The sequence below is a fragment of the Rhamphochromis longiceps genome, linkage group LG22, assembly GCF_057381845.1.
Source record: "Rhamphochromis longiceps isolate RC_006_pf linkage group LG22, R_longiceps_female_GT1.1, whole genome shotgun sequence".
Taxonomy (NCBI): Eukaryota; Metazoa; Chordata; class Actinopteri; order Cichliformes; family Cichlidae; genus Rhamphochromis; species Rhamphochromis longiceps.
In genome coordinates this window covers 1,521,362-1,545,454 of record NC_140577.1, presented here as the reverse complement: position 1 = coordinate 1,545,454, position 24,093 = coordinate 1,521,362, and the positions used below count along the sequence as shown (strand labels likewise).

The following is a 24,093-nucleotide window of genomic DNA, read 5'->3' as shown; positions in this document are numbered from 1 at the left end:
CGGTTTCTATTTTTTTTTATTCCCAGCTTTATTCTGGAAGATCACACACGGAAGAGCAAACCCTGGAACACCAACACTAAAAATAATAATACAAACACATTATGTTTTAAATAGATTGCTTTATTGAAGTGATTTTTATTGGTCTTATTGGTCTCTTTTAACTTCTGGTAGTTGTTTTGTTTTACTGAATGTTATAAGTGTGTAATAAGGGAGTAATAACGGGAACACACAAAATGAAATTGACATTTTGCAGATTTTTACTGAATGGAAGCACTCAGATTGTACGTGAATCAAAGATTTAGAATTAGCGATTTGAACTTTGAACTATGAAACACTAAACAACAACAAATATGTGAACTTTGGCCCTGTAGTTTGTTTCTGGGGGTCTTTTTTTCTAAGCCCAGGCGTTTTTAGTCCCTGGTGGAACTCCAAAGATCAGTTCCTTACAAGCTGCAGACGAAGGACATCTGCTGTGATCGGTCGGGGTGAGAGAAACAAGACAGGATAAAGACATGCTGTGGAAGAGAGACAGAGGTTAAATGCAGAGAGGTCTGTTAACACATAGTGAGTGAGAAAGGTGACTGGAAAGGAAAAACTCAGTGCATCATGGGAATCCCCCGGCAGCCTACGTCTATTGCAGCATAACTAAGGGAGGATTCAGGGTCACCTGTCTCAGGGTGATGCTGAAAAACTAGTTCATGTATCACACAGTGGAAAATTGTGTTCTTATATTTTGTTTTGGATCAGGCTGTGTGTTGGTACATAGTGTTAATTTTATTTGCATGATTTTATTGTGATATTTATATTGCATGGTTTTATCCTCATATTTATATTGTGTATTTTAGTGTAGTTGCACAATATTCTTTTAATCCACTGTGGACTAAGCGGACAGTTGTAGGCACCTGTGAGGTGGGGGCGTTCCCCGAGGCGGTCTATCAGCCGCCAAACTGACCTGTTAAGGAGGATAGTGAGCTGTGCTGAGGTGGGACAGAGTGACAGTTTGGTCCTACTGATGCTGAGAAAAATGTTCATTCGCTCAGGATTCTCGTCCTGACGCGTTTATCCTGCTGCTCCAGCACAAACCTGAGCTATAATCACGGTTCCTGCAGGTCAGCTGATCATTCTGATGATCGCACGAATCTAAAACTCACCTTTGCACAGATTTCCTGTGAAACTCTTCACAGCTGTGACAGTCACACCGTGGTCACATGACTGAACCAACCTGTGAGCTTCAACTATGAAGTGCTGACCTTAGCGCAAGAGCATCGTATCAATAATGATAATAACAATAATGATAAAAATTATAAATATCATTATAACGGGCGACCGTGGCTCAGGGGGTTGGGAAGCGCATCTGTAACCGGAAGGTCGCCGGTTCGATCCCTGGGCTCTCTGTCCTGGTCGTTGTGTCCTTGGGCAAGACACTTTACCCTACTTGCCTACTGGTGTTGTCCAGAGGGGCCGATGGCGCGATATGGCAGCCTCGCTTCTGTCAGTCTGCCCCAGGGCAGCTGTGGCTACAACTGTAGCTGCCTCCACCAGTGTGTGAATGTGAGAGTGAATGAATAGTGACATTGTAAAGCGCTTTGGGTGCCTAGAAAAGCGCTATATCAATCCAATCCATTATTATTATTATAATGATAATAATATTCAATTCAATTTTATTTATATAGCGCCAAATCACAACAAAAGTCGCCTCAAGGCGCTTCATAGTAATAATAATGATTATAATGATAATAATTATAATGATAATAATTATAATGATAATGATAAAAATAATAATAATAATGATAATAATTATAATGATAATGATAATAATCATATTTTTCATTAAAACTGTTTATGAGTTTCTCCAGGATGAATTTTAACACCCAAAGTTTGATCCTGTGCAACTATTAATAAACGATACTTACAGGAGACACCTGAGTCAGAGGCGGAGTCAGAGGAGCTTTGAGAGTCTGAAGGAAAGAAATTAATTCAGGTAAACTTGTGAGTTGAATATGTAAAATTAACAATATCACGATAAAAAATAATTAACATAACTTTCATATTTACGCATCACTGCACAGTTGAAAACACACATACTTGAAAAACTTAAAAAATAAAAAAAAATTGCTGCACAACCAGTAAATTTTTAAGCCAATGTTCAGGAAAAGTATTTCCTGTTTAGAGTTCAGGTTTGACTTTTCAAGTGTGTGTAACTTGACAAGTAACTGCAATAAATTACAGGTAGTAATAAAATAAACTGCTAACTCTTTTACGCTGTGTCCGCACCTACACGGGTATTTTTGAAAACGCAGCTGTTTCGTCCACGTAAACGGCGTTTGGAATCACCGAAAACGGAGATTTTTTTTAAAACTCCTTTTTTGCGTTTACGTGTGGACGAGGAATACAGAGTTCGTCACACAATGTCAAAGGTATGTGCCTTGTTCACGTCACGCTGAGCGCACCTTATTTTTTCCTATGAGATGAACTGCAGAATGGCAGATAGAGACAAAACACTGTTAATCTGACTGTCTGCAGGTTTTACACGCTTACGTACACAGATGCAGTTACTGTCCCTCCATTTACAAAGGCAGAGGCGTCCCGTGTGATTATTTTACATGTAGTTGTTTTTTTCTGTGTAATAATATTTAACATTGCTGTCAATGCATTTCTTAAAAATTGCCTCTCTGTGCAAAATAGGTTTAAAAACAAACAGCTGTGAGATCCTGTTTGTTCGTGATTTAAACCGGGGAACAAATCGTGGCAGGATCAGCCTGATGTTATTTGTATCCCGCTGTAACTTTACTGTATAAAGAGCAAAATTCCCAAAGTGCAGACGGTCTGCACTTTGGGAAGCTGTCTTAGAGGAAGAGGACATTTTTAACAAAAGCTTCTACAGTGGGGCAAAAAAGTATTTAGTCAGCCACCGATTGTGCAAGTTCCCCCACTTAAAATGATGACAGAGGTCAGTAATTTGCACCAGAGGTACACTTCAACTGTGAGAGACAGAATGTGAAAAAAAAATTCCATGAATTCACATGGTAGGATTTGTAAAGAATTTATCCGTAAATCAGGGTGGAAAATAAGTATTTGGTCACCTCAAACATGGAAAATCTCTGGCTCTCACAGACCTGTAACGTCTTCTGTAAGAAGCTTTTCTGTCCCCCACTCGTTACCTGTATGAATGGCACCTGTTTGAACTCATCATCTGTATAAAAGACACCTGTCCACAGCCTCAAACAGTCAGACTCCAAACTCCGCCATGGCCAAGACCAAAGAGCTTTCGAAGGACACCAGGAAAAGTATTGTAGACCTGCACCAGACTGGGAAGAGTGAATCTACAATAGGCAAGCAGCTTGGTGTGAAAAAATCAACTGTGGGAGCAATCATCAGAAAATGGAAGACATACAAGACCACTGATAATCTCCCTCCATCTGGGGCTCCACGCAAGATCTCATCCCGTGGGGTCAAAATGATCATGAGAACGGTGAGCAAAGATCCCAGAACCACACGGGGGGACCTGGTGAATGACCTGCAGAGAGCTGGGACCAAAGTAACAAAGGTCACCATCAGTAACACACTACAACGGCAGGGAATCAAATCCCGCAGTGCCAGACGTGTTCCGCTGCTGAAGCCAGTGCATGTCCAGGCCCGTCTGAAGTTTGCCAGAGAGCACATGGATGATACAGCAGAGGATTGGGAGAATGTCATGTGGTCAGATGAAACCAAAGTAGAACTTTTTGGTATAAACTCAACTCGTCGTGTTTGGAGGAAGAAGAATACTGAGTTGCATCCCAAGAACACCATACCTACTGTGAAGCATGGGGGTGGAAACATCATGCTATGGGGCTGTTTTTCTGCCAAGGGGACAGGACGACTGATCCGTGTTAAGGACAGAATGAATGGGGCCATGTATCGTGAGATTTTGAGCCAAAACCTCCTTCCATCAGTGAGAACTTTGAAGATGAAACGAGGCTGGGTCTTCCAACATGACAATGATCCAAAACACACCGCCCGGGCAACAAAGGAGTGGCTCCGTAAGAAGCATTTGAAAGTCCTGGAGTGGCCTAGCCAGTCTCCAGACCTCAACCCCATAGAAAATCTGTGGCGGAAGTTGAAAGTCCGTGTTGCTCGGCGACAGCCCCAAAACATCACTGCTCTCGAGAAGATCTGCATGGAGGAATGGGCCAAAATACCAGCTACTGTGTGTGCAAACCTGGTAAAGACCTATAGTAAACGTTTGACCTCTGTTATTGCCAACAAAGGTTATGTTACAAAGTATTGAGTTGTATTTTTGTTATTGACCAAATACTTATTTTCCACCCTGATTTACCAATAAATTCTTTACAAATCCTACCATGTGGATTCATGGATTTTTTTTTTCACATTCTGTCTCTCACAGTTGAAGTGTACCTCTGGTGCAAATTACTGACCTCTGTCATCATTTTAAGTGGGGGAACTTGCACAATCGGTGGCTGACTAAATACTTTTTTGCCCCACTGTATAAAGTATTTACTTGCTTTCAGGTTTTATTCAAATGTTAGTCTTTTCAGTTGTTTCCCCACTTTTTTCCTGTTTCAAAATCAAATACCAGTTTGTGAGAAGATTATCTTCTTTTTTTTTTTAAACAGGCATCGGTTTTGCATTGGAATTGGCTAATTTGCCAATTGTATGTTAAAAATGTTTGTATTTTAATATTCAAAAATGTTTTTGCCCAAAACATATGTGCACTACATGTCAGTAAAAATACTATGCAAATATTGATGTCCTTGAATGCTGAATAAAAACTGACTGATTGTATCTCTTGTACTTTATCAACGCAGTATCTAAAAACTTTGCACCGTAGTGGTTAAAATCTCATTCTAATAAGAGTTAAAAGCGCATTCGGTTATTAGGTTTACGGGGTTATTGAATTATGGTTAACGGTTGGTAGAATTGTTTTTAACATTATCTGCCAATTACATCTGCCACCCTTCTCCAAATCTGTGCCCCTACCTGGCCCCCCCAACAAAAATTTTCTAGACACGCCACTGGCTGGGATGGTCAATTTGGTAAAGTAAATCCGTTGGGCATCTTTCTTCGCCTTTAGACAATAATTCTGATGTAAAAGAGCCAAACAGGACAGGCAAAAAAAAATCAAAGATATCATTACCGACTCGACCCTCCCATTTATCCAGGATTAATACCAGCTACAGCTTGTGTTCCACTTGATAAATGGACTTATATGTGTGTAATCTTTCTCACATGGTGTGTCGTAAACAGTGACAGAAAAATGTCTGTCACAACATCTGAGACTATTTAAATTAAGGCAAAGCTAAAACAATTTTGAGATTTAATTTAAAAATTAATTTCAGCAATCTTATTGTCACATTTTGTTGAAACGGGTTTGTGTGTGGAAATATAGTCATTAAATGATGTTGAACAGCATTTTGAAAAGTACATTAATGAGAAGAAGCTGGTTTGCTGGACACGCTTTCTGGAGTAGAGCCAAACATTTTTAATTGTGGAACCAACAGCACTCATGACCTTGTAAACTTTAAATTTTATGTGATGGTGGTGCAACTTAAATGAATAGAACCACATTCAGCATTATGATCATAAATACTTTGCCTATTGGTGTTGTTCTGGTAAAACTAGGTAAATCTCAATCACAATTTTGGCTTCCCACAATTAAATAACCATAATGAAGTGTGTGTTCTGTCAATACAATGTGAAGCAAAAACAAATCAAGTACTGCGGTGTATACAGCCTAAATAGTGCATCAGTGCACTGAATTTATGTTAGTAAGGCCAATTTTTTTTAAATTCAGGAATTTGTGCAAATATGAACCAGAATTCTTCTCTTTAAATGACAATGCACTATAAAAGTTTGGTTACAAAAATCATAAATAATTGTAACAAATAATCATAATTATCATTTTGGGAAAAATTGCGTAGCCCTATTTTCATCTGATGGAAGTTCTTATGAGGGCTTTGGACATCTTTGTCACGGCGGGGTGCGCCGATGTATGTGGAAACAGGACCCAAAAGCAGATGATGACGAGGAATTGTAATGATTAACAGAAAAGTGAACCTTTATTGCGATGATGGCAGGGAATGAACCAAGAGACCAAAACAAACAGGCAAAACACTAAGAAACAAAACACTATAAGGTACTAAGACCAAACACTATAACTATAACTGTGGAGTACATAAGCAGGCAAAGACAAAAACTAAGGCTAAGGTCAACATAACAAACGAAAACTAGAACTATAACTGGGGCGAGGTAAACAGGCTAAGACCATGACTATAACTGTAACTCTGGTGAGATTAAACAGACGAACCGACAATGGCATGAAGAAAACAAAAGGCTTAAATACAGACATGAGGTGATCAGGGGAAGTAGGGACACATGGGGGAACGGCTGACAGACAAACCTAAAGACAGGACCAGGAGAGGAAAGCTAAATATAATGAACAAAGAACACATGACATTGTCAGAATAAAACAGGAAATGACAACACAACTTAACAGACCTAATACGTGATGAAATAAATAGAAAACCCCAAAACATAGAAAACCCAGGAACAATAACTGCCTAAACTAAAGGCAAATAGGAAATAACACAAACTAATAACATATCAAAAAATACAAAGAAAACTCAGAGTGCTGGGTCGGAGACCCAGCCTGTGACAATCTTGGCTTGCCACTTTCAGCAGTCTGGCTGTTTCCAGGGCCTCAAAATCTTAATTGTCATAAGCATCACCTGCAGGGACACACAGCAGTATTATTTTTACATGCATGAAAACAAACAGAAGGTTCAGTGTTGATATTTTTTTGTTTCCCTTAAGTGTAAATCTGTGCAGTGCAAATTTCAATAAAACATACTCACAAGAGAAACCACAGTCAAAGTCAAAGCCTAGTTCGATCAGTCATTCTAATGTTGTTAATGATATTCTCTTAACTCTGGATTCTGGCAGCCCTGCTGCCTTTGACACAGTCAACCTCAATCGTTAAAACACACGCTGATAAAAAGGAAAACATATAGATATCATTCTCAAATATGATATGCTGGCTCAAACGTGTCAGTGGTTTCAGTTTACTTATCTGGAAGGACTTTTTATTTCAGCATGTGCCCCCACAGCTCTACAGCAGCCCCTCTTAATGATGGTGCATCTGAAAGCTCAATCTTGGGTCTACTCTTGTTTGCACTGTACATGTTGCCACTAGGAGTCTATTTTTCTGTCTTTCTTTTTTAAACCGTATAACCTTTCATTTCACTGTTTTGCAGACAACTTGCATATTTGTCTTTAAAAGCAGAGAAAGATTCATTTCAACTGTTGCTACGTTGCCATGAAGACGTTAAACAGTGGATGTTCTTAAATTTTGAAAATTAAATGAAAACAAAAAAAAATGTCATTTTGCCAACTCTATTAGTAAATACATTGACAGTGTTCAGTGAAGGTATTTACACAGTAGTATCAGACACAGTTTAGTTTTTGTAATCATCCTGCAGTTTACTCAGCTTGGCCAAAAACTCTTTGGCCTTATTAATAAATAAAGGAGATTAATCACTATGTTTTACCACGACACACCAATGTAAATTCATTAAAGTAAATGCTGTAATGAAATTTCCTGTCACATTCCTTTTAAAACACATGCCACTTTATTTCTAAAGCACCAAAGGTCTGTACAAAAAGAAAAGAAAAAATCAGAGATCAGGAATAAACGAATACATCAGTACATACAAAGGGTAAAAGTTCAAGACAGATGAAAACTCACGCTGGTATAAAAGCCAAGGAGAAAAGGTGTTGGGTTTTTTTTTTTTTTTTTTTTTTTTTTAAACGAGTTTTAAAAACAGCAGGAGAGTGTTTACCTGCCTGACCTCTAGCAGCAGCTCATTCCACGTTTTAGGAAAACTGCAAAGGCTCTGGATTTATAAAATGTCTTTGGGAGAGTCAAAAGCACCTGGTTAGCTGATCTACAAGCAGGTGATGGCGTGTAAGGGTGAAACATCTCAGACAAATAAGAAGGGCCAAGACCTTTAAGAGACTTCCAAACAAATAAAAGAATTTTAAAATGGATTGGAAACTGAATGGTAAGCTAGTGAAGGTCCACTAAACCGGGGTTTTTGTGCTCTCGTTTGCTTAAAAATCGTACAGCAGTGTTTTGTACCAGCTGTAGATGTGAGAGGGGGGCCTGGCTTATTCCAAACACAAGACATTAATCCAGGCGAGCGATGATAAATCCATGGATCAGAGTCTCAAGGCGGCATCTAGACAGGATGGGCTTCATTTTGACAGCTGCCTCAACTGAAAGATGGAGGATTTAACCACAGCATTGACATGTGAGTCGAGTTTTAGGCTGGGGTCCATTTTCACACCTAAATTAGTGATGCTGGATTTTTCGTGGGGGGCCAAAGAGGAAAGGTCAAAGTCAGGGATACAGCTGGAGGCACTGGATTTAGCATGACCTCAGCCAGTATTCTCTGTGGCAGAAGGTTTAGTGTGAATCCTGAACCTGTGAGCTGCAGGCATGAACAACAGTATTATTTTACATGTAAAGTAACACAGAGGCTGATCTGCTCTGATTTATTCTCTGTTCTTTGGCAAAGCTGCTTTCTACCCTCGCTCTAACTCAGAAAACATACTGCAGGTTCTCAGTGAGGGATACACCAACCTGATCATATCATGAAAATTAATAAACCCTTATGTGTAAGGGACACACTCCACTTAAATATTTACTTTCTATCTGTAATTTAAATCAATTAAATGTAACAGGGACTTCCAAAAATAGAAACCCACTGATCTGATATTTATTAGGAAAATAATAAAATAGTCAAAATCAAAAAAGAAAAGTCAGCTAGCAACGATCAAGTTGATGTGGATCCAGCTCTGTGAGACTGATATCAGACTGGTGCAGTAGTATCCTACATCATCAGTTATACTTACATGTCAGAGTAAAAACCGCTGGAGAAAGAAGAGGCCACTGTGAAGGAGAAAAAAGTATTCACATGGGTTTAAAATGTGTCGGTCACTACCAGAGTACAGAATAATGTGGCTTACAATTACACATCACAGAGCTCAATGCTACATGTTAGCTGACAAAAACTTACTGGAACTTGCTTTATTACCCTCGTCTTCGTCAGCACTTCCTGTAAAGACAAAGGAGGAAAAAAGTAAAAAAAAGTAAAAAAAAAAAAAGTAATCAGCTGCAACATGAGCTTAAAATGTATCAGTCAATACCACAGTACAGAATAATGTGACTCATATTATACAACACAGAGCAGCATGTTAGCTGAGGGAGACTTACTGTCACTGTCTGTGAGACGTTCGGTTTCCCCATCCTTCCCATCTTTAGCATCAGCCTTCTTATCTACAGTAACTGCTACACTTCCTGTAAAGACAACATACATTGTGAGCTACATGAAGGAAACAGCAAACTTTAGCAACACACTGATGTGATGCTGGTGATCGTTCTGATGTGAGGGTCGTTCTTTTCATTGATTACTGCAGTTTCTCACAGGCTAAGGTGATAAGTGGTGCTGTCATGTAGTTAAGAGTGGGAGAGAATAGACCGGGTTATATTTGTAGTCTTAATTTAAAGATAAACGTGGGAATTCCCCAGTGTTCTTGAACACCTCACATCAAAGGAACGTGGAGGAAAGCCTGCAGGAAAGGAGTCGACGTTCCTAAAAACCTTTTTGTTCCAATTCAGAAAGTAAAAACATCCACGTCACACAATTTTTATTCACCATTATCAATAAAAAGTTATCAAAGTTTCATTTTAATGCAACAATGACTCTCATAGAAATTTGTTTCACTGGTCCTCTACATCCCACTCTGTGCCCCACAGATGGAGAACGACTGATATAAAAGAGGCACCGTTCCACATAAAACACACAGAATATGAAGAACATCTCCTACAATCTACTGGGTCTTAAACTAAACTGTTATGTGTGTCTGAGGAAGGAGAAGGAAACTGTTGGGTTTGTATTTTATTATTGTCATTTGTATTGAGAAACATGTAATCACTTGTGTTTAGATATTTATTTATATAGTTGATGGCATATTGAAAGAATGTCTCATCCTAGGAGGTCTGTAACAACTCTGTGAAGAGTGAAGAGGGGGGTGCGTTCACTCCTCTTCAGAGTGTTCTGGCATAGATCACACCTCCTAGGAGAGGTCGTATCTACTCTTTCTGATATATGGTATAGCAAACACACGTATATCTGTTTGAGTGTAAGAGCCTTTTGTTCAAATGTACCGCTAGACTCCTGGTACCAGCTTTGGGGAGTCTTCACAGGGTCACATGTTGACCCCACACACAGAAAAAATTAATATAAAGTTCAACAAACTATTTTGTATGAATCTTTGTTGGAGGGGCACCTACCATTGATTAGAGGAGTGCTCACAACGCCATTGCCAACTACACACACACACACACACACACACACACATATTAGTTACACACTTCAAATGTCCAAAAAGTCAACATTTAACTAAATCCACAGCAGAAAAATAAATGCTTACCTGGTGTAGGAAAGAGTGAAGGTTGAGCTGTTAGACACAAAAGTTTAAATTCTTCTGAGTTTTCACAAAAATCACAACTCATAAATGTTAAAGAGCAGTGACTCCACAGAAACTGAAAGTCAAAAGTACGTCTGAGTGTTTCTTCTGTTTGTTTCATAAAGTGAAACTGAGCAGCTGTCACAGAGAGGAACCTCTGCACACACCTGACAGCAGCCATGTTTCACCTGTCAGGCTCATCCAGATATTAGATATTAGGAGCTTTATACTGACCACAGGTAACCATGAGCCTGGCTGCTCTAACCTTTCTCCTCATGCTTCAAGTTTCTGTCTCCTCCACTCTGTTTGCCTGTTCACCTCCTCTGTGCTACACTGAACCAATACTAATCTGTTAAAGGTGTTAAAGGATGGGCTCAGACTGACTCGAGTCTCCGAGCATCAAACTTCATAAGACAGCAAAATAAAGATGTTACCGTTGTTGTCGTTGGCTCCACGTCTGCGTCCTGTAAAGAGACGTAACACAGACTGTCAGTGATGATGGATGAACTCAGTGGTTTGTTCTACATGCAGATGTGTCTGAGTGGAGACGGTGGAGGAAACGAGCTGCACACTATCAGCAAACATCAATCATTTCTGTTCTGCACAGAAAAACTACATTTATGTCCCAGAGGGCTCAAAGTTATTGGATCAGAAGCTGCAGACAGGAAAGTCTGACATCATGTCACATGACTGTGACCTTTGACCCCCTCATGGAGTCCTAATAGAATACTAAGTGAAGTGTTTGAAGGCTGACAGACTGGAGCAGCTGATATTCAACATTTCTTACATTCATTTCAATGATTTTCTTCATGTGTTTCAAATGTGATGATCAGTAACAGCTCCATGTCATCACTGTCTGAGACCAGGACAGTTTCATTTTTACAGGATACAAAGACAAACATTTTAACTCCACTCAACAATAATTACACACAACAGCACACTGGACTTACCAAGACAGCCTTTTTTATACAAGATCACACAGGCAACAACAGCAACAAGAGCAACCACAGCCAAGACTCCTCCCACTGCAGCAGCGATCGGAGGTCCACATCCAGGTTCCGGTGGAAGGTCATTGATGTCTGAAACACAGACACAAGCTTCAGGTTGAGGTCACTGTCAGTTATTTGCTGCTGTTTGTTACTGAGATGTAGATTTGAAGCCACAGTCATGATGGAGTCAGTGATCTGACAGCAGTGATGTGGAGCAGCAACAGGAGGTCAGTGAGAGGGGACGGCACTGACACTGTTCATATCTGGAACTATTCAGTGATGCTCTGGAGGAGATCGCTGCTCTGCTTCTTCAGGGCTGCAGAGCTGGGCTACATGTGACATGCTAGCTTAGTTCTAGATGGACTGACATGGATCTGACCTCAGGACTGTGATCAGGACAGAATGATGCAGATCTGCTGGACACAGAGGAGCTCCAGGCTCTGACTGAAGAAACAGAGTTATGATCAACAACAGAGGCAATAAATAAAGTTTCTTACCCCAAAGCTTCATAACATTCACACCGGTCGCCTCATGAATGACTTCACAGCTGAACTTTGACAGGTCAGACTTCAAAATCTCCACATGGTCTCGTCTCTGGAAGGTCTCATCGTTATTTGGAAGAACTTCTGAGCTCGTCAGGCCGTCGACTGCAGTCAGAACACGTCCGTTCCTTCTGATCCTCACGATGATGTCTTTGAGGTAGAAGCCTGTGGCGAGGCAGGTCAGGATGAGGTTTGTCTCCACTTTGGCCTTCTTTGCAAACACAAACACCTCAGGTGGAGCTGGAAGCAGGAAATGGAAAACTGTGTCACCACATTTGATACGTGATTATATGAATGTGGTTTATCTCTGAAATATTAAAGCAGTGTATGAAATTGAATGTCTTATATGCTGTAGCTGCTAAAAGCCACACTACAGCAAAAAATATGTTAACCTCAGAGAGACTGCAAAGACACACTGGTTGGGAATTGAGTTGCATTTTTTTTGTCTGAGATCAAGTCCAAGTAGTTGCAGTGACCAACAGTGCAGTGTCACCCAGAGGTCGAGCATGCAGCACCTTCAGCCTCCAAGTGAACAATTTTTCATCGAAAGACAACTGCACAGGTCACATGATGGGCCACAACCTGTGTCAGTCTGACTTGGACCAACTGAAATCAGGAGGATTTATCATTCTGAAATCCAACAGTCTGTGAGATGATGCAATCACAAATATTTAAATGTAAAGAAACTGGTTTGATCCAAAGATGGTGACCATCACAGTCCTGTGAGCATCCAAGGTCAAAGTTCAGTCTGACAAGTACCTCAGTATTAACACTGATAACAGTTTTAGATGTTGGTCTGTTTTTCTGTTCTAGAAAGTTCAGTCAGATGGCCCAACAGCATGATGTGGAAATCTGTCAATGGCAGGAAAATTAAGGTTACTAAAAGTGGTGCAACCAGCAAGCTGATCATTGTCCTCAATGCCTTTATGAACAGTGTGTGTTACAGCAAGCCAGGAGGAGTTGATCCAACATGAACTGTGACCTTCTGACAGCAGACACGGAGCTCCACACTGTGAGTTTGGAAGCTTTAAGAATTCATTTGTGCCTCATTCAATTCAATTCAATTCAATTCAATTTTATTTATATAGCGCCAAATCACAACATAAGTCGCCTCAAGGCGCTTCATAGATACAGAGAAAAACCCAATAATCATATGACCCCCTATGAGCAGCACTTTGGCGACACTGGGAAGGAAAAACTCCCTTTTAACAGGAAGAAACCTCCGGCAGAACCAGGCTCAGGGAGGGGCGGGGCCATCTGCTGTGATTGGTTGGGGTGAGAGAAGGAAGACAGGATAAAGACATGCTGTGGAAGAGAGACAGAGGTTAATAACAGATATGATTCAATGCAGAGAGGTCTGTTAACACATAGTGAGTGAGAAAGGTGACTGGAAAGGAAAAACTCAATGCATCATGGGAATCCCCGGCAGCCTACGTCTATTGCAGCATAACTAAGGGAGGATTCAGGGTCACCTGGTCCAGCCCTAACTATATGCTTTAGCAAAAAGGAAAGTTTTAAGCCTAATCTTGAAAGTAGAGATAGTGTCTGTCTCCTGAATCCAAACTGGAAGCTGGTTCCACAGAAGAGGGGCCTGAAAACTGAAGGCTCTGCCTCCCATTCTACTTTTAAATACTCTAGGAACAACAAGTAGGCCCGCAGAGCGAGAGCGAAGTGCTCTAATAGGGTGATATGGTACTACAAGCTCATTAAGATAAGATGGGGCCTGATTATTTAAGACCTTGTATGTGAGGAGCAGGATTTTGAATTCTGGATTTAACAGGAAGCCAAAACAGGAGAAATCTGCTCTCTCTTTCTAGTCCCTGTCAGGACTCTTGCTGCAGCATTTTGGATTAACTGAAGGCTTTTCAGGGAGTTTTTAGGACATCCTGATAATAATACAATACAATACAATACAATCTTTATTTATAGAGCACATTTAAAAACCAAGGGCATGCCAAAGTGCTTTACATAAAACAATAAAACAATGAAACAATTAACACTATATCATCAGGGTCATATAAGTGTGGGATTATGTTCACAGATAAAAACCACTAATAAGAATAAACTATAGCACATAGCTATAGCAAAGTAAAACTATACCATCAAACACGGTAGTAGAGAACATAGACAACGCAAGACAACACAAGACAAACAGAAAAATTAATAGAATAACTCACTGCAAACAGGCCAGGATTTAACTGGTAGAAAAAGCAAGTTCAAACAGATATGTTTTAAGCCGTGATTTAAAAGATTGAATAGAATCAGACGCCCGGATGCCAATCGGAAGATTGTTCCACAGCTCAGGTGCAGCTAGAGCAAACGCTCGATCACCTCTAGACTTCAAACGAGATCTGGGCTGAACCAACAATAACTGTGAGGATGATCTTAAAGCCCTCGCAGGAGCATATGAGTTTAGGAGTTCCTTAAGATAGCTTGGTCCTGTGTTATTAGTAATTTTAAAAGTAAGCAACAGAATTTTAAATTGAATACGAAATTTCACAGGCAACCAGTGCAGATCGGCAAGGACGGGAGTGATGTGAGCAAACTTCTTAGTTTTAGTTAGAATGCGTGCAGCAGCATTCTGGACTGTCTGTAATCTATGTAGAAGGGTAGAGTGGAGACCAAAATAAAGTGAATTACAATAATCTAGCCTTGATGTTACAAAGGCATGGATGAGCTTTTCCAGGTCATTGTGCGGGATATAGTGTTTGGTCTTAGAAATAAGGCGAAGTTGGTAAAAACTGGATCTGACGACAGCAGACACTTGTTTATCAAGTTTAAATGAGCTGTCAAGTAGCACACCCAGATTCCTAACAGTGTCAGAAAAGGAACTAGTGAGAAAACCAAAGGCATCACGGAGTTTGGCACGAAGAGCATCACTACCAAAGATCACAATTTCAGTTTTCTTATCATTAAGGATAAGAGTATTTGCCAGAAGCCATTGCTTGACCTCACACATGCACTCTCGAAAGCTATTCAAGGACAGAGCTAGATCATCATTTAACTCAAAATAGATCTGGATGTCATCGGCATAATAATGAAAAACAATATGATACTTTTCAAAAATAGCACTTAAAGGAAGCATATATAATGAGAACAGGGTAGGGCCTAACACAGATCCCCGGGGGACACCACAGCAAACAGGTACAGCGGAAGAAGAGGAGGTGGCCAAGTGAACCGAAGAGAGCCGGTTGGAGAGGTAAGATTTAAACCAATCCAAGACAGCGCCCTTGATGCCTACAGTGTGCTCTAGTCTCGCCAATAGTATGTTATGGTCAACCATGTCAAATGCCGATGAAAGATCCAATAGCACTAGGACAGAGGGGCGTCCATTGTCAGCCATTAGTAAAAGGTCATTAAAAACTCGGAGCAGCGCTGATTCAGTGCTGTGATGTTGTTTGTAGGCCGATTGAAATTTATCATTAATGTTATTCTCATCCAGGTAGGTCTGAAGTTGAAGCAGAACTACCTTTTCAAGAATTTTGGCCACGAAGGGAAGCTTAGAAATCGGCCTATAGTTGGCATAATCATTATAATCAAGGTTACTTTTTTTAAGAACAGGTTGGATTATAGCATGTTTAAAAGCTGATGGTACATAGCCGGAAAGCAAGGAAGAGTTCAATATGGACAATAGACAAGGTCCAATTGCACTAAAACAATAGATGTAGATAATGAATTACAGTCGTCCAGCCTGGAAGTAATAAATGCATGAACTAGTTTTTCAGCGTCACTCTGAGACAGGATATTTCTAACTTTAGAGATGTTGCACAAATGGAAGAGCGCAGTCTTACATATTTGTTTAATATGTGCGTTGAAGGACATGTCCTGGTCAAAAATGACTCCAAGGTTCCTCACAGTGTTACTGGAGGCCAAGGTAATGCCATCCAGGGTAAGAATCTGGTTAGATACCATATTTCTAAGATTTTCAGGGCCGAGTACAATAACCTCAGTTTGATCTGAATTAAGAAGCAGAAAGTTAGCGGCCATCCAGGTCTTTATGTCTTTAAGACATTCCTGCAGTTTAACTCATTGGTGTGTGTTATCTGGCTTCATGGACAGATAGAGCTGGGTGTCATCAGCATAGCAGTGTAAATGTATGCTATGTCTTCTAATGATGCTGCCTAAGGGAAGCATGTATAATGTAAACAGAATTGGTCCTAGCACTGAACCCTGTGGAACTCCATAATTAACCTCAGTGTGTGAAGAGGACTCTCCATTTACATGCACAAACTGGAGTCTATTAGATAGATATGATACAAACCACTGCAGTGCAGTACCTGTAATACCTACAGCATGTTCTAATCGCTCTAATAGGATATTATGGTCGACAGTATCGAACGCTGCACTGAGGTCTAGCAGGACAAGCACAGAGATGAGTCCACTGTCAGAGGCCATAAGAAGATCATTTGTAACCTTCACTAAAGCTGTTTCTGTGCTGTGATGAGCTCTGAAACCTGACTGAAACTCTTCAAATAAACCTCTGCAGATGATCTGTTAGCTGTTTGACAACTACTCTTTCAAGGATGTTTGATATGAAAGGAAGGTTGGAGATTGGCCTGTAATTAGCTAAGACTGCTGGGTCTAGAGATGCTTTTTGAGTAAAGGTTTAACTACAGCCAGCTTGAAGGCCTGTGGTACATAGCTGATTATTAGAGATAGGTTGATCATATTTAAGATCGAAGAATTAATTAATGGCAGGACTTCTTTGAGCAGTTTTGTAGGAATGGGGTCTAAAAGACACGTTGATGGTTTGGAGGAAGTAATTATTGAAGTTAACTCAGAAAGATCAATTGGAGAAAAAGAGTCTAACTTAACATCAATGGTACTAAAAGTAGCTGTAGATAATATTACATCTGTGGGATGATTATTGGTAATTTTTTCTCTAATGATAAAAATTTTATTTGTGAAGAAGTTCATGAAGTCATTACTAGTTAACGTTAAAGGGATGGTTGGCTCAAAAGAGCTCTGACTGTTTGTCAGCCTGGCTACAGAGCTGAAGAGAAACCTGGGGTTGTTCTTATTTTCTTCAATCAGTGATGAATAGTAAGATGTTCTGGCTTTGCGGAGGGCTTTCTTATAAAGCAGCAAACTATTTCTCCAGGCTAAATGATGATCCTCTAGATTTGTGACACGCCATTTCCTCTCCAGATTACGAGTCATCTGCTTTAGGGTACGTGTTTGAGAATTATACCACGGAGTCAGGTACTTCTGATTAGAGACCTTAGTTTTCACAGGAGCTACAGTATCCAGAGTCGTACGTAGTGAGGAGGTGAAATTATTAACAAGATAATCGACCTCTGTTGGGGTAGCGTTCAGATAGCTGCTCTGCTCTGTGTTGGTACAGGGCATTGAAGATGATAACAGTGGGTGGATTATATTCTTAAACTTAGTTACAGCACTTTCAGAAAGACATCTACTGTGATGAAGTCTACTCTCCACCGCTGTGTAATCAATTATTGTAAATGTAAATGTTATCAGGAAATGATCAGACAGCAGAGGGTTTTCAGGAAACACTGTTAAATGTTCCGTTTCTATGCCATATGTTAAAACAAGATCTAGAGTGTGATTAAAGTGGTGGGTGGGTTCTTTTACATTTTGAGAGAAGCCAATTGAGTCTAATAACAGATTAAATGCCATGTTGAGGCTGTCGTTTTTAGCATCTACATGGATGTTAAAATCAGCCACAATAATTATTTTATCTGAGCTGAGCAGAGAAAAAGAAATCAGACAGAAACTCTGTGTAAGGCCCAGGTGGACGATAGATGATAACAAGTAAGACTGGTTTCTGAGTTTCACAGCTGGGGTGGACGAGGCTAAGCATCAGGCTTTCAAATGAATTAAAAGTCTGTCTTGGTCTTTCATTAATTAATAGGCTGGTGTGAAAAATTGCTGCCACACCGCCCCCTCGGCCTGTGCTTCGAGATTTGTGGTAGTTAGAATGACTCGGGGGTGTTGATTCATTTAAACTAACATAATCATCCTGCTGCAACCAGGTTTCTGTAAGGCAGAGTAAATCAATTTGTTGATCAATTATTAAGTCATGTACTAACAGAGACTTGGAGAGAGAGACCTAATATTTAATAATCCACATTTCACTGTTTTACTCTTTGGTTCAGATGTGGATACTGTATTGTTCTTTCTTTGTGATTGTTTATGTTTAAGTTGTTTGTTGCTGGTTTTTAGTTTGTTTTTTGTCTGTTTGGAAGCTGACACAGTCTCTATGGAGATGGGTTTTTGGGGGGGTAGCAGGAGGAGAGAAGCTGCAGAGAGGCGTGTAAGACTGCAACTCTGCTTCCTGGTCCCAACTCTGGATAGTCATATTTTGGGGGGTTTAATAAATTTGTCCATATTTCTAGAAATGAGAGCTGCTCCATCCAAAGTGGGATGGATGCCGTCTCTCCTAACAAGACCAGGTTTCCTCCAGAAGGTTTGCCAATTATCTATGAAGCCCACATCGTTTCTGGGACACCACTCAGACAGCCAGCAATTTAAGGAGAACATGCGGCTAAACATGTCACTGCTGGTCTGATTGGGGAGGGGACCAGAGAAAGCTACAGAGTCCCACATTGTTGTGCAAAGTTACACACCGATTCGATATTGATTTTAGTGACCTCCGATTGGCGTAACCGGGTGTCATTACTGCCGACGTGAATTATGATTTTACTGAATTTACGTTTACCCTTAGCCAGCAGTTTTAAATTTCCTTCAATGTCGCCTGCTCTGGCCCCTGGAAGACAATTGACTATGGTTGCCGGTGTCTCTAGCTTCACATGTCTGAGAACAGAATCACCAATTACCAGAGTTTGACCCCCGGCGGGTGTGTCGCCGAGTGGGGAAAAACGGTTAGACACATGAACGGGTTGGTGGTGTACCTGGGGCTTCTGTTTAGGACTATGCTTCCTCCTCACCGTCACCCAGCCGCCCTCTTTCCCCAGCTGCTTGGGGTCTGCCGGGGAACAGCTAGCGGGGCCTACGCTATCTTCGGCTGCACCAGCTACAGGGGCCTGGCTAGCTACGGGTGAATGAAGGGTGCGAAGCAGAGTCTCCAATTCAGTAATCCTGGCCTCCAGAGCTGCAAATATGCTACATTTGTTACAGATATCATTACTGCTAAAGGAGGCCGAGGAGTAACTAAACATCTGACACAATGAGCAAGAAAGTGCAGGAGGGACAGGTGAAGTAGCCATGGTGCTAACGAGTCGGCTACGAGCTAAGCTAAGCTAGCGAGACAGTACAGAGACAGTGAGTGAATACTTTGGCTATAAATTAGGTAGTGAGTACACAGAAAGTGTGCTTCGGATGAAGCACGTGAAGATTATACTATGAAAGAAGAATGTATTTAAAAGTTGTTAATTAAATTGCTAAGCAAATAAGCTACTCAGAAACACCACTGTGTTTGAGCAGGAACAGGAAGTGATACTCTACCACAGAGCGAGCGAACACCAAGTGACAGCACCACTTGGTGTGGTGGCGCCATTCAGTCAATGCTCTGAATATCAGGACATCACAGAGTCATTGCAACATAAGTTATTCTACATTTAATGTTCATTTTTATCAATGTGCTCCATTTTATCCTATAATCAATAATATAATTTATGACTATTAAAATAATAATTTCCTTATACTGGAATTGGTTCAAAGTTTGTAAATCCAAGTGTATAAATTGAGTTATTTTTCCTGAAATGGCCTGTTTTATTATGTTGGCTGCTTTATCCTGAATCGGTGAGAGGAAGCAGAGTGATCGGGGATAAGAGACCTGATGGTGAAGGTTTCCACGTTTACTGTCCCACACACCAGAATTAATTTAAAAACGTTTTTTTTAATGTCATACATACATTTCTTTTTGAGCTGCTGTTGTTCATAATCCAAGAACTTGCTCAGCCAATCGATGCACTCGTTCTCCAGGTATCCCTTGGTGTACTCTATCAGCACCTGGATGCTGTCCCACTTCCTCCTGGTTAGTTGTGCCTCCTGAATCTGAGCGACCCAGACTCCGTTTTTATCATCGAAGGACAGGAAGTAGTTTCCATCGTAGGCGTACATGTCCACGCCTCGGACAAACCTGAGCGTGCCGTCAGGCTGCGTCTCACCCTCACAGCCGTGCATCCACTGAAGAACGTGGAGGTCTGGAAGCAGGAGGGTGAAATAAGGAAGAACAAACAAAGGACAAGGAAATGAAGATTTAGAGGAGACGAGATGAGGAAGCAGGAACAACTTGTTCCTGACCTGAGGAACCTGATCTCAAATGGAAGCATTTTTCAATTAAAATGTTATTTTGTTGATGTCATGCAGGTCCTTCAGCTTTCGAGGGTCTGACCTGAGTCATTCTGCCTCATTCGCTCCATCACGATGCCGATGTTGACCTTGAACCACTGCTGCTTGCTCTTGCGGGACTGTGTGCCTTTTCCCCAGTAATCAGCAGGTAAACGCTCTCTCATCCACTCCTGTCTGGGAACCTTTGCCTGATTCTCGCTGTCAAAGTAGTCGACCATCCTGCTGTCCAGCAAACCCATGGCTGTGAACTGGTGGATGCCCGGGAGGCCGACAGGTTTGGAGAACGCCGTGTAGATGTAATGGAGGGAGTGAGTGTCTGAAAGTCACACAGGAGGGAAAACACAGGAGCAGGATGGATGAGCTCTGATGTTTTTACTGGGCAGGTATGTTTGCAGATCCATGGATCAGAAGCTCTGGCCCTTTGCTATTTCAGTCATGAACAATCAGTGAGCAGCAGTAAATAATCAGCTGTGTTATTTCTGTCACAGTTTGCAACTGAACGATTTTTCTGTTCTTGCTTCTTTCAAACTGTGCAGGTCAGAAATAAATCTTGTCCCTGTATTTGTAAATGGAGTCCAGGCTGGGAGGGAGGACAGATGCTTAATTTTGATCACCTTTCTGCTTGTGTTTCTTAACTGTAACTTGCCTTTGTTCATTAAAACAGAGAAGTGTAGAATATTCCTGAAACATGAGGGGGAAACAGAGAAACACAGAGACCTCCTGAGAAGCAGTGAGAGCTCCTCAGCAGCACAGATGTGATCTGTTTGTCATTTAATGAGGACAGAGCACGGTGCTGTCCTCTGCACAGATCTCTTTAACCCTGCAGAGAGCTGTGATCAGGGTTAAGCGCCATTTTAAAAACATCCGGTATCAACTTCCTAAACCTTCTCTCTGACACATAATTTGCAACATTAAACCGGAAGTAAGACTGAAACTAATGAATAACCTCAACATTTAAACAAACATACCTAAAAGTAGGCTTAGCTGAAAATAAATGCATAACAACTTAACAAGTTCAACTCAATTTTTAAACGACGCCACATTTTACTTCCGATTTGAGCCCGTCACACGAACAAGTGTAAAAACACTAAAACTCACCGCTGTTTACCGTCAGTCCTGTCCCCACAAGGAACAAAACCGAGATCACGAACATTTTAGTCCAAATTAAGTCATCTTGTCCGGAATAAACTCAGATTTATTCCCCTCCGTTGCACCGAATATTCCTCTCCGTGTCTGCTCCTCTCTGCTTCCTTGTTCTGAGTTGAGTGATGGATTCAGGGACCGCGGGTAAACTAAAGATGCATTCATCTTCATTTATTTAAATGTGTCATCTGTGACACTTGTGAAGTTATCTCAAACACACTCTGTCAATGTTTAAAAATGTCGCGAGTTTACCTGGTGATATCCTCATGCGCGACGCGATCGCGAAAACACTAAACCAGGGGTCAGCAACCTTTAACACCCAAAGAGCCATTTGGAGCCGGTTTCCACGCAAAAGAAAACACTGGGAGCCTCAAATACTTTGTGACATCTAAAATGAAGATAACACTGCATATATTGTTTTTTACCTTTATGCTTTGTGTGAACAACTAAGGTGTGCTGCTTAAATCCATGAAGTGCTACAGAGAAAATTACATCTTATTTATGTAATTAACACATGTAGCGGCAATTCCTTTTGTTTGACAAACCAAACATCCCACCAGGGACGTGCAGAGAGGTTTAAAGGGGCGGGTGCTCAAAGTTAAAAAGGGGCACATTGAACCAGGCTGAATAACAACAACACACATTCATCAAGAATCTAATATGGGAAGGGCAGGGCTGTGTTGATCTGAGACTGTAGACATTAAAAAGTCCACAGGAGAGATGGTAGCTGATTAAACAAGTGTCATGAGATAATAACAAAATGCAAAGATTGGTGACAGCGCTTGGAACCATAAGGCAACGAAAAACTGTGACATAAACTCGGCTCTGCCTGTGAATCACTCTTTGCTTCTCTTCTTCCTTCCATCCCATCATTTCATATATCACTCTCCACTTGCTGTCTATCTGAGAACAAGGCACAACTTGTTATTGCAATAAACTATAATCTAATTATCCACACCTAACAACTCCAGCACTTAATCTATAATAAAATGATGACAGAAAAATGTTATAGCCCTGCCTTTAGTAGCCTCACACAGCTCCTGCTGTTTCCTCCTCATGTCCTTACTGTTCTGTTATTGTTCTTTAAAATACAGCTTGTGTTTTTTAATATATTATAATTATAATAATTATTATGTGGACATGCATATTAGATCGTTTTTAGTGAAATATAATCCCTCCAGAAAGGCAGGAAATGCCCAGAAACTTACTTTAAAACTAAATATGTTCTAAATACTTTAAAACTAAATATGTTCCCTAAAACGGTGACAGAGCTACAGACCCATGACAGCCTTACACAGGTAGCCAGCAGCTGTGACCAGCACTACCTGTGCAGTTAATAAAAGGACAGGTAATGTGTGTCGCGCTGTTGCACACACAGCACGCTCGTTTGTTTCAGTTCGTGAGTTGCAACTAGTGATGGGACGTTCTGTATCGAGGCTTCGGAGCGTGTGTCGAGTAATGGAGGGGGCGTTTCCGCGAAGCGCGTATCGAGGCTTGCTTCATTTATGGGAGGAGCTGAAAATGATGACGTCCGAAGCCTCGCTGCCCGGCTGTACCACGTGACTGGTTCATGAAGTGGTTCGAACTTTGCCGCGAGATATGACAGCGATATAAACCCCTCAGACTTCATTCAAAAATGTGGGTGTTTGATGGAGAGTTGTTAGTGAGAGTTAGAGACAGTTTGGAGAGAGTTTGGAGACCGTTTGGAGGTTTATGAGAGTGAGGAGAGAAAGTCAGGAGAGAATGGAGCCAGCTAAGAAGAGGAGGATGTCCTCCCCTGTGTGGGAACATTTTGATCTTATTCCTCCCAACAAGGTATGTAAATTTCTACAGAAGATGTATTTTCATGATACTGATGGTGCAATACAATTTATGTTGAGCTGTCTTGACTTTTGTACAAGGTGAAGTGTTGGCTATGTGCCAGGGAGCTGGGATATAACAACAACACCTCATCCATGCTTAGGCACTACAGAGCTTTGCATGAGAATAAGGGGGACACCGATCGTGGAGCAAGACCAGGTGAGCCATCAAATGCAATGATAATATAGCATGCTGTAATGTTACTAAATGATATAACAATATTATACAACTGTAATAAGTTACGTGTGTGATATTTATATTTGTGCTTTGTCTTTATTGTCTTTCCTCAGGAGAACAATCTCAAATAAATGAAGACCTGGTCAGCATGGTGATTGAGGACTCACAGCCATTTAGCATTGTGGAGGACAAAGGATTTAAAAGATTTGTTAAATCATTAAATCCTAGCTATGTTCTCCCCACTAAAAAGGTCATAAAAGCAGTGAAAATTTAGTTTTTACAGAATAAAATGTGAACAGGCAGGACTGAGGCTCAAAGCCTCAGTGTGTAGCTGTCCATACCTCAACGTTACAAAAGCACAACTACTGTCCACACCCCAACCACACCTCACCTCACAGTAAATGATCATTTCCATTTCAAGCATTTCCAAATAATCATTTCCCATACTGCCACTATAAATATACACAGTATACTGCCATCACTACAATATACATGTTTTACACACTCCTTTTGTTGTTGACATTTACAGGCTGTGTGCAAAATGCCACACTCTTCAAATTCATGCCAGCTATTATTTT

General features: G+C 40.8%; 1 protein-coding gene across 1 annotated transcript; it reads right to left on the bottom strand.

The window, feature by feature from the left end:
- Nucleotides 1-6,735: 6,735 nt before the first annotated feature.
- LOC146643045 (major histocompatibility complex class I-related protein 1-like) lies at nt 6,736-22,927 on the bottom strand. The gene is made up of 13 exons (XM_085396992.1): nt 22,891-22,927; nt 21,434-21,597; nt 20,379-20,651; nt 19,897-20,187; nt 12,017-12,301; nt 11,481-11,609; nt 10,965-10,994; nt 10,495-10,521; nt 10,355-10,390; nt 9,275-9,358; nt 9,078-9,116; nt 8,914-8,950; nt 6,736-8,489 (listed from the first exon to the last, which is right to left on the bottom strand). The coding sequence occupies exons 2-13, from the start codon at nt 21,486-21,488 to the stop codon at nt 8,465-8,467; spliced, it is 1,311 nt and encodes a 436-aa protein (XP_085253118.1). The 5' UTR covers nt 21,489-21,597; nt 22,891-22,927; the 3' UTR covers nt 6,736-8,464.
- Nucleotides 22,928-24,093: the final 1,166 nt, after the last annotated feature.

Bases quoted from the DNA above. Each gene is read 5' to 3' on its own strand.
- LOC146643045 (XM_085396992.1), bottom strand. From the start codon at position 21,488: ATGTTCGTGATCTCGGTTTTGTTCCTTGTGGGGACAGGACTGACGGTA. The intron at 20,188-20,378 runs GTCAGACCCTCG...TCCTGCTTCCAG, and splicing joins AATGAGGCAGAATGACTCAG to ACCTCCACGTTCTTCAGTGG. The intron at 8,951-9,077 runs GTAAGTTTTTGT...TCTCCTTCACAG, and splicing joins GGGTAATAAAGCAAGTTCCA to TGGCCTCTTCTTTCTCCAGC.